Source organism: Telmatherina bonti, assembly GCF_933228915.1.
Source record: "Telmatherina bonti genome assembly, chromosome: 9".
NCBI classification, from domain to species: Eukaryota; Metazoa; Chordata; class Actinopteri; order Atheriniformes; family Telmatherinidae; genus Telmatherina; species Telmatherina bonti.
Window position 1 is genome coordinate 28,147,107 of NC_136627.1, and position 10,191 is coordinate 28,157,297.

Genomic DNA, 10,191 nt, shown 5'->3' on the forward strand with positions numbered 1-10,191 from the left:
GAAAGATCTCATGTTGCGGAATGTGTTTTCTGAATACTACATTATATTTAGGACATAAGACTGCTGAGGTGGTAAAAATATACTTCAACGCTGAAAAATTTATTTCTTTTTTTGGACTCTTTGAGTTACAAAAATATATAAGTAACTAGTCAGTAAAGTATTAAACAACTGGTACAAAATACAACAGCATTAAATTATGCTTTTCATAATGAACTATTTTAAAACCACTATGTACAAATATCTATACAAAGAATGAACACATCCACGAACCAGACACAATGTGTGCACAAGGACTGTTTCGTGTCTTTTATGTCTCATGGTCTTTGCATCACTTTATATCTCTTCATTGTCCTTTCTCTGGCGCTTTTTTTTTTTTTTTTTTTTTTTTTTTTTGTCATTTTGAATATTTTTCCACTTGTTTGCATCTAATTTAAGTTGTTTTTGCATCTCTTAGTCATTCTGAGGTCACATTTGTGTTGCTTCAACTCTTTCTTGTTTTATATGATCTTAGGTGATCAGTTCAGTTTATAAATTTTATGCCAGAATTGAAACGAAACTATATTTTATTTCGTCATATATACATAAGCAGTTTTTTTTTTTTTGTTGTTGTTGTTGTTTTTTTTTTTTTTTTACACACACGTGCCTGTAGGCGGACTACTTTCCAAGGCGGATGTGTCAGATTCGAATGCAGAGTTTCCGGTATTCATGAGATTCTCTGTGAAGAGGCGCGGATCCTGAAGAAATCTGGAGTAGATAGGGTCACGTCTAGAGATCGAGTTTCTGCTACTCATTAAATATCGTGCACATTGTATTTAAAACAGTATTCTTTTTTCACCTATTGCTTTAGATTTTCCTGTTGCCTATTTACAGTCGTTTGGAGTGTAATCTCTTTTTGTGCGGCAGCTACTCTGAATCCTGCAAAGAACAGACCTTTGGCTTAATAAGTTAGCAGCCATGTCTGGTGTTGTGCGAGGCCCCGCTGGAAACAACGACTGCAGGATTTACGTCGGAAATCTCCCCCCAGATATTCGCACAAAAGATGTAGAAGACGTCTTTTATAAATACGGAACAATCAGAGATATCGACCTGAAGAACCGAAGAGGGGGACCACCTTTCGCCTTTATCGAATTTGAAGACCCGAGGTAAAGAGCTAATTGTTAGCATGCTAGGCCACAGACAGCACCATTGTGTTTAACGCGTTGCTTAGGGATCAGACTATTACCTGGATTTGCATTGTCCTCGTAATGAAACGTGGCGTGCCCTCATGGTTTCAAGTTCAATAATGTTTATACTCTTCTCAGTGCACAATGGTGCAAGAGTTTATATTATATCTTATTTCTGACAATATAGTCACAGTATTTGAATAGTATGACACCTTCTCCGCCTCGTTTCTGCTTTGGTAAATGGTTTAAAACCATAGACTGGTTGGGACAAAGCTATTATAACACAGGGCTTCATTCTTAAGTGAATTTAATGCCGCCACCCAGAGACGTGTGTATTTTTAAACAAATCTAACACCATTAGTGAACTTGTTTGCATGCTTGCAAGGCGGATTAGCAGAGTTGAAGAGCCACCAACATGGCTGACTCTCATGCTGCTCCCTGCATGCATGATCAACCTCGCTTCTACTAATGTTAATTTCTTGTGTGCCTTTCCCATCGTTTAACAGGGACGCCGATGATGCAGTCTACGGACGTGATGGATATGACTACGACGGCTACAGACTGCGCGTGGAGTTTCCACGGAGCGGCAGAGGCTCACGGGGAGGCGGTTTTGGAGGGATTGGTGGAGCACCCAGAGGCAGATACGGGCCTCCGTCCAGACGCTCGGAGTACAGGGTCGTTGTTTCAGGTAAAAGAGCAAGATGGTCCGTCAGTAATGAGACATAATGGTAGTAATGTCTTAACGATTGTCTTGTTTTGCACAATAATTAATGTCTGGACCATTTAATTTTAAAGAATTGGTTATGTGAAAAGGCTGCTAAGATGTTGCACACACACATATATAAAATTATACTAAAAGATTTTTTTTTCCTATTTTAATTCTCTACAACAATGTAATTTGCCTTTGAACATTAGCGTTATATCCATTACAATAATTCCTGGACTAAAATTGATTGATGGACATTAGGGGAGGGAAAATCTAATATTTTTTAAATATCGAACATTGGGATTTTTTGCTTTACAATTTTAGAATAGGTTTTTTTGTTTGTTAAAAAAATCGATTTTTTTCCCAAACAAATATAAGTAATCCAGTGTAAAATTGGTCTTTTTTTTTTTTTTTTTTTTTTTTACCCTTTTTTATTGATCTTTTTACTTGTCTTCTTAGGCATTATAGCAGCAGAATGATGGTGTGGCTACTGTTGTTTTTTCCTCATTTGAAATCAAGAAAAAAAAGTTTACGTATTTTTTGTTATTAATTACAAAAATCAGCAATATCGAAGAATTGTGAGAATCACAATTTAAATTGAATCGGCACTGAAAAAATAGGAATTGAATCAAATCGGGACAAAAGCATATCGGACATGGTAAATCAGTAGCCACATAAACTTTAAAGCAAGAAAGGAATTTGGCATGCAGATATTTTTTTAATCTAATGTTTTGCTCTTTTCTCCTTTTAATTGAATTTAAAGTTGTGGCAGCTTAAACATTATACTGAAAAATACTCTAGGGTAAGTTGAAATATTTTTATTGGTCAAAGTTTAAAATACCACGAAAGTGTGTTGCATTTCAAAATTGGCTCAATATAGTACAATTCACCACCGCTGATTGTGCCATTGGTTCTTAAATGGGTATGTCATTTGTAATTAGTCTTAAAAACTTGTAGCCTTTTTGAGTTGGCAATCTTAAATGTTTAACCCCTAGGAAAGTAAAAACTGCTCAAATGTTGATGTTTAAGTTGTCAACAGCAAAGCAACTTATTCGTGGTCCAAATCAAAATTTTAGGTTATAAAATGTATTTAATTTTTACCAGTTTTCTATAGTTTTACTCCTGTTTATCCCTGATCATCTGCTATTTGTGTCGGATGGATGTCTTTCCAAGGGGACCTAACCTCACCTTGACAGCTGCAGAAATCACCTCAAGTCTGTGAAACAGTTTTAACCCCCCCCCCCCCCTTTTTTTTTTTTTTCTTTTTTCTTTTGCATTAATTATGTTTCTATTACACATTATTTGTCTGCTCAACAACTGTTCTGGGGAGTCATGTGTGTTTGCTAACACAAAACCTCTCTGTTATCCAGGTCTCCCTCAGAGTGGCAGCTGGCAGGACCTGAAGGACCACATGCGTGAGGCTGGCGACGTGTGCTATGCTGATGTTTACAGAGATGGAACCGGAGTAGTAGAATTTGTGCGCAAAGAAGACATGACCTATGCTGTTCGAAAGCTGGACAACACCAAATTCCGTTCACATGAGGTATGTGTACTGATTTGATCAATGGTCATGGAAAATATATCTTTGCTGTGTGGAGGTGAGTACTTGATGAAATCTATTGGATGAATTGAACAGCACCCAGCCCTGATGTCCACATGTATTTCCAGCAGAGACAGGAATGTTGTCTTTTCAATGTCAAGTTTTTTGTGTCCGCTAGGGAGAGACTGCATACATTCGTGTGAAATTAGATGGTCCCCGCAGCCCAAGTTACGGAAGATCACGCTCCCGCAGCCGTGGCAGCCGGAGCAGAAGCCGCAGTCGCAGCGCCAGCCGCAGTCGCAGCAATTCACGTGGTCGTGGCAGAGGATCGCCCCGCTACTCGCCTCGTCACAGCCGCTCTCGCTCCCGTTCCTAAACCTCACTACCATCAATGTTCTGCCCTTTTGATGTATTCCCTCCTGTTTTTACCTCTTATAAGTTACTCCAGATGTCAGCTATTGATTTTTAATTTTTGCATTTCTTGTCCCGATGTCCTTGTGGATGATCCTGGTATGTAGATGTACTTCCCCATCCCTTCTCTGCCTTTCCCTTCCTGTCTCAATCTGATTTGCCCTTTTGTTTTTCCCCTCTCTTCCCTTCTGTCATCTCAATTTTTGCAACATTACAAATTGTGCTGTGTTGAACTTCAAAAATGTTGAGCTGTCCTGAGCAGCACTCAATGTTTTTGCAAGTGTTAAAATTGAAGATCTTGTTTGAGTTTTTTTTAGTAGGTTCTCTTTGGATATGGTGGGTGGGCTGTTTTGACGAGTAGCCCGATGCTTAACTGTATTTTACCCTTGTGTCTTCCTTTAGACATCTGAGGAGAAGGATTAAAGTGATTTGGAATAAAACCATTGTGGAGCACATTTCATTTGTATGGTCAGGATAGGACATCTAGGAGCAATCAGGTCGAGGCAATGGTATGCTTCATATTCCATAAATTGAACACTTTGATAGGTTGAAATGTCATGCATGTTATTTAATAAAAGCCTTATGTGCTGTACCTTGTTATATAAACAGTCTTTAACATGTTACTTTGGCCTGTGACAGAATAAGCAGTCCTAAAACCAATGTTGTGATGTAAGTGTAACACTTTTGCTGTCAAATGTGAAAGATCAGAATAATTTTTTAAAACATCCCACTTTTAAATGTCCTCAATAGTAAAAGTATTTTAAGGTCAGGGAACAATAGTTTTTGTGCTCAGTGGCTTTTCTTTTTTCTTTTTTTTTTTTTTTTTTTTGTTTCTTGACCTAAGATTAGTGCTCAACAAGGAAAAGAAAATGGGCCCAAAACTATTGACATTTTATTCTAACAGTCTGCCTCTGATTTTCTTCCTGGTATTTCAAGGTTTTGATTGGAGGAGTGGCTCAGTGGATCCCAATCCTTGGAGCTGGATGAGTGGATCGATTAGGGAAGGGATAGGCAAGGATGGATGCTCGGAACGGGAGTCGTTTTCGAGGATTCATATTGGTTGATTTCAGAACGAATTAATGGGAGTCCCAGAGAAACCACTCCCCCCCCACACTTTTTTCTTTTTTTTGTTTTAGGCCCCCTGCCTTTTTTTTTTTTTTTTTTTTTTTTTTTTTTAAAAAATAAGTGATAATGGCTTTATTGTACAAGAAAAGGAAACAGAGGACCAGGAAGTTGGATCACAGGATGGAGTCGTAGATGCCTGGTATGAGGGAATGAAATGAGGGGAGGGGGTTTAACATGGGTGTAGTTTTTTTTATTTTTGCTTAATCTTTCTTTTTCTCTTAGCATTTTCAATAAAAACATTAAAACAATGATACTTTGGTTTTGTTTTCATTTATGACCCAAACATTAACTGTCTAATGAAGCTTTCTATGCTGGTGAGGAGCATATAAGTGAACCAAAGAGCTGAAATAAACAATACAAACGCATGTATTCAGCATTAAAAGCGGTAATGTTGTGCTGTGAAGGCAGCTGATGAAAACCCTTTTTACGCCCGGCCAAGTGATCCCTACCGTCAGCCAAGGTTTAGTTTCCTCTCGGGCCACAGTCAGTGGTGTGTACTGTGAATGATGCATTGTGGGATGAAATAAGATGCTGGCAGACAGGAGCTGGAGAAAAACGCTTGCAATAGCCGGGGAGGCTGCCGTCCAGCCAATGGCAGGCCGCAGCATGCAGCAGAGGGGCGGGGAGCTGCTGGAGCAACGCGGAGACAACCTACCTACAAGCTTATTGTGTAAATCTTTAAAAAGCAATTAGCCGCAGCATCATCTAAACCATCCCCACTGGTTAGCTTGAATATATATTTAATAAAAAGTTACTTCAGTCGGCGCAAAGAAAGGTGAGATGGAAATTTTGCTATTGAAAAAAAAAAAAAAAAAAGGTTAACTTGCCTATTATTACATATACGAATCTGAGTTTTTCTTGTATTTTAGGCGTACGCATCTATGTATTTTGATTGATTATATATTTCCATGGCCTCTGAGTATTAAAATGTCTCTGGATATAATTCGACATTTCTTATTTTGCTGTCTTGATGCAGCTTTTATCCGAAAGTGATTTAGCTAAGTAATCCAACTCCATCTGTATCAAGTTTCATAGCCAATCTACGCAAGCTTTAAGTAAAGGTATTGTGTGAAAAACAGACAAAAATACACAATCTTTAGTTTTTTAAACACAGATCCGAGCTAACAGCAGAAAACGCCATGCCAAACGGCGTGATATTCTGCGTGTGGTTGAGGAATTGCGAAGATCCGGCTGGCCTAAAACCATCCCCATCATCGTCAACATCATCATCACCATCATCACCACGTGCAGTGTCAATTTTCAGTGCGGTACGTCCGAGTGACCCTGCCTGCTTCTTCAACAGAAGGCTTCCTCAACCATGACTGACAGGAAAGCTGTGATCAAGAACGCAGACATGTCCGAGGACATGCAGCAGGACGCCGTGGACTGTGCCACACAGGCCATGGAGAAGTACAACATAGAGAAGGACATTGCTGCCTACATAAAGAAGGTAAGACTAGAACGGGTGCATGCACAGCACTGTGGTTTTCACCAGTGGTACATGATTTCAGTGTTCTCAGATCTATTTTTTTTGCCCTATGAGGAGAAAAGACTTCTGATCAAACCCAAGTTCCTATTGTTTGCAATCCACAAATCTCAAATACGCTTGTTTGCAAATAAATCAAACAGGTACAACAAACAAAAAACTGGTGATTTTTCACGATTTAGCTGATATCAGATGTATAAATTTCAGTCGCCCTTATTGTAGAGTTCGCTCTGTAAAGAGCAGCACTCTGTAGTGCTTTACAGATCAGACAGATAATGGGACAAAGCTGTTGTAAGAGTGAATCACATAGTAAGGCACAAAAGTAAGGTGAAAGGGAAGTTTGGACTAATTTAAAAGTAGCATTTATATGTAAATGTAATTACAAGAAAACACTCTTAAAAGACTTTTTCATCAAGTGAAACAAACATACAAAAATATTTTCCCACTTTTCTTCTGTTTGAAACTAATGTGGTTTCTTCTTACTACTGTTTTTCCAGCTGTAAGCAGAGGCCGGAGGTATCCATAAAGTTAGGAATCAGGCAGGAGACTCCAATTTTTTCTTTGAATATCTGTAACACAATCACCAGTGGCCCATAGGTTTAGGCTGAAGCCTGTTGTCCCGCTGTGGAAGCTGATGTGAGGGTCAGAGTTGGAAAGAACTCCAGAAATGAGACAAGCAGTCCATAAAATATCACTCGAGATACTTGACCTCCTCTGATATCACTCATGATAACCTTTCAAATTAGAAATGAGCAAGGCCAAATTATCCAGTGGGCATTATGGGCACGGGCCCAGTAGCCCAAGCCCACCTGAAGCCTATGTAGAGCCCATGTGGGGCCCACATAGGGGATACACCAGCAGGACATGAAACAAAATGTATATAAAAGCCACATAGTTACACAACAGTGTCTAGTGTATTGCTATTGATATCACTGGCTGAGAGATGTTAGAAATGTAGTTTCACAGTGTATAATTCACAATTTTTACAATGTTGCGATGGGGAAGGGGGCCCCTGGAACACTCTGGGCCCAGGGGCCTGTGCACTTTTAATCCGGCCCTGAAAATGAGTCATGTGATCAGTTGTTGATCAGGTGAAATAAATCAGTAAATACTGTGCTGTTTTATGTAAGCAGCCTCTTAATTTATTTATTTGTTTTTGCAGCCTCGAACTCTACATAATAACTTTGGTTTTATAGCCATTGTTTGCAAAAAGAAGTACTTTTCCAGTTTCCTCCTGCTGTCCAGTCGCAGACTAATATGTGATTCTAAATTCGCCATGACTTTGAATGTGTACTGCTGCCTGTCTACATCAGCACTGTAATCGCCTCACACCATCGGTCTACAGTGTGCACAGCTGGGACGGGCTCTACATCCTCACCACTCTGTAAAGGGTGAATGGGGTTATTTACTGTGGATTGACTATACCACAAAGAAAATCAGTGCTTGTTCAAAAGTCAGTTTTCTCCAGCATGTACGGAATGGCTACCACATTCCTAGCTGTGTTAGACCAAGTATGTCAGTGAGTGTCAGCCACTGGCATTGATTAATCTCCTGGTTTTGCCTCTTTTCAGGAGTTTGACAAGAAGTACAATCCCACCTGGCACTGCATTGTTGGGAGGAACTTCGGCAGCTACGTCACCCACGAGACAAAGCATTTTATTTATTTCTACTTGGGCCAAGTGGCTATCTTACTCTTCAAGTCTGGCTGAGAGGTTTCTGATGGGTATTGAGGAGTTTCTCTCCCTGAGCGTAAATTGGAAATGCACTGGTGGCTGATGTCTCCCATACATTAATAATGACATACCATAATGATGCAAAACCCGCCGTGCGCATTTGCATGGACTATACACTATTTAATATGTATGTTACAGTAAGTTTACTTTTCGATAGTTGCCATTTCAATGCAACTGAAGTAGTTTTTGTTGATGCTGTTAAATTCTAGGTTGTAAAAGATTCAGTGTGGCCCTTGATTGTATAATAAAGGAAAGCTGTAGAATGTAGTGGTGCATCTGCTTTCCTTCACAAGTGGCATTGCCAGATCTTGTATTGAGACTCTGTTCTTTTGGAAGGTAAAATCATGATTTACCGGTGTAATAATTCATCATAACGACACTCAAAGAGGAATTGATGTCATTCTCTTTTCACATGATGACTTGATTTATTTCCAGTGTTGAACTGATGGAAGTTTTCTGGAAATTTGCATGTTAGAAAAACATGTTTTGTTTTGTTTTGTTTTTTATTTGGATGCGAAACAAATCCCCTGCAGAGGATGAAATTTTAGCAAGTCATATTCAGAGAAGATGTCACAATGTCAGACACACTTGACACCTCAGAACCAGCACAAGCCAGTGCAAACATTTCCAGGGATGTTTAGTTTCTCAACTCTTCAATTTTCACTGTGAAGAATGATGGAGCAATTAAGGCTCACATACACAGACCTTACTCTGTAACACTTTAGATGTTACCAAAATTACCAACTCACCTACCTAGGTTTCAGTTACCATCCTGTGTTACTGCATGTTTGAAGGATAAAAACTATATATATATATATATATATATATATATATATATATATATATATATATATATATATATATATATATATATACATTTTTGTTTGCTGCAAGGAGCAAAGTAATACAAATGAAGGCAATTAACCAACATTTCAACTTTCAGATATGGGACCAAACAGATGTTTCTTGTCCCTGTAACTGCAAGCTGTGTTGTCTCCTGTGGTTCTTGTTAACTTAGAAGTTGCTGCATCCAGTTTTGCTATGCCGGTGTACTGCCAGACATGGCAGGAAACACCGCATCTGGAGTTTAGACTATGACATATTTTAGTTGTTTTGTAATGCTAATATGATGAGTTGGACAAGTCAGTGCACAATGTTTGGGTTCTGATTAAAGTGTGTTCTCTGGGAGGACAGATTGGAGGTTTTTAGATCATGCAGCTAAATAACACCACGCATTTCTAGATATTATGGTCCGAATGTTAACGAGTTGTTTCCCATATTAGCTATGGGTGAAATAATTATGAAGTGTCGGGTTGGATTAATATTGCTTTTGATGGGCGTCTTCCTTATTTTTGTTAATGTAAACTGAGTTAGCATTGTTTTTCACTGGCATGTAATTTTTGCTGTGTATGTGTAGGAGCCGTTCTAATGCTGTTAAATTTGCACAAAATGTGTGCCTGTCATTGCTTTCAACTGTAACTGGCTTGAGTACAATTGCACTTCATTAGAATAATCCAGTAGGTTGCTACAGAACCAAAACATAAACTCAATTAAATAAAAATTCATTGTTGACTTATAACACTGTGGCCCTTTTTTCGCTTTTGAAATGGAATTTCTGTTAATGGAAAAGAGTTGCATTAGTTATACTTATTGTCAATATTTTGCCAAAATTTTGTTCAATACATTTTATTTAACCGTCTCTGTTAAAATTAATTTTATCTGAGATATTTCAGGCTTATTTTAGTCACTATTAGCATATTAGCAATAAAACCTTTTGGTGTAGTCCGTCCATTGTTTATTTTTCTCAACTGGACTACTTTTGTAATAAACTGCAGTTTTTCATACATTAATAGTAGAATATGGTAAATTATTATTAAACTTTAGTTTTTGTTTGTCTGTCTGTAATCATTTGATATGCCAAAACATACAAATAAAATAACCAGATAATAAAATTTAAGTTAAAGAAGACTGAGCCAGATGAGGAACACAGAAGAGCATATGCTTCAGTATTCATGGTTTATAGCTAC

General features: G+C 38.3%; 2 protein-coding genes across 3 annotated transcripts; both read left to right on the forward strand.

Moving 5' to 3' along the window:
* Positions 1-735: 735 nt before the first annotated feature.
* Positions 736-5,118, forward strand: srsf1a (serine and arginine rich splicing factor 1a). Its single transcript, XM_079245804.1, has 5 exons — positions 736-1,142; positions 1,670-1,851; positions 3,240-3,412; positions 3,588-4,329; positions 4,757-5,118. The coding sequence occupies exons 1-4, from the start codon at positions 955-957 to the stop codon at positions 3,783-3,785; spliced, it is 741 nt and encodes a 246-aa protein (XP_079101930.1). The 5' UTR covers positions 736-954; the 3' UTR covers positions 3,786-4,329; positions 4,757-5,118.
* Positions 5,119-5,573: 455 nt separating this feature from the next.
* dynll2a (dynein, light chain, LC8-type 2a) lies at positions 5,574-8,979 on the forward strand. 2 transcript variants are annotated; one of them, XM_079246274.1, is made up of 3 exons: positions 5,574-5,720; positions 6,252-6,395; positions 8,003-8,979. In XM_079246274.1, exons 2-3 carry the CDS (start codon positions 6,264-6,266, stop codon positions 8,138-8,140), a joined length of 270 nt encoding a protein of 89 aa, XP_079102400.1. In that variant the 5' UTR covers positions 5,574-5,720; positions 6,252-6,263; the 3' UTR covers positions 8,141-8,979. The 2 variants fall into 2 exon arrangements, with proteins under 2 accessions (XP_079102400.1, XP_079102399.1); XM_079246273.1 differs by having other exon boundaries at positions 6,249-6,395; positions 8,003-8,978.
* Positions 8,980-10,191: the final 1,212 nt, after the last annotated feature.

What these genes read in the sequence shown, in the direction of transcription:
- dynll2a (XM_079246274.1), top strand. Translation starts at nt 6,264, where the DNA reads ATGACTGACAGGAAAGCTGTGATCAAGAACGCAGACATGTCCGAGGAC. An exon ending in TTGCTGCCTACATAAAGAAG is followed by an intron (nt 6,396 to 8,002) that starts GTAAGACTAGAA and finishes GCCTCTTTTCAG; the next exon opens with GAGTTTGACAAGAAGTACAA.
- srsf1a (XM_079245804.1), top strand. Translation starts at nt 955, where the DNA reads ATGTCTGGTGTTGTGCGAGGCCCCGCTGGAAACAACGACTGCAGGATT. An exon ending in ATCGAATTTGAAGACCCGAG is followed by an intron (nt 1,143 to 1,669) that starts GTAAAGAGCTAA and finishes ATCGTTTAACAG; the next exon opens with GGACGCCGATGATGCAGTCT. An exon ending in GTACAGGGTCGTTGTTTCAG is followed by an intron (nt 1,852 to 3,239) that starts GTAAAAGAGCAA and finishes TCTGTTATCCAG; the next exon opens with GTCTCCCTCAGAGTGGCAGC.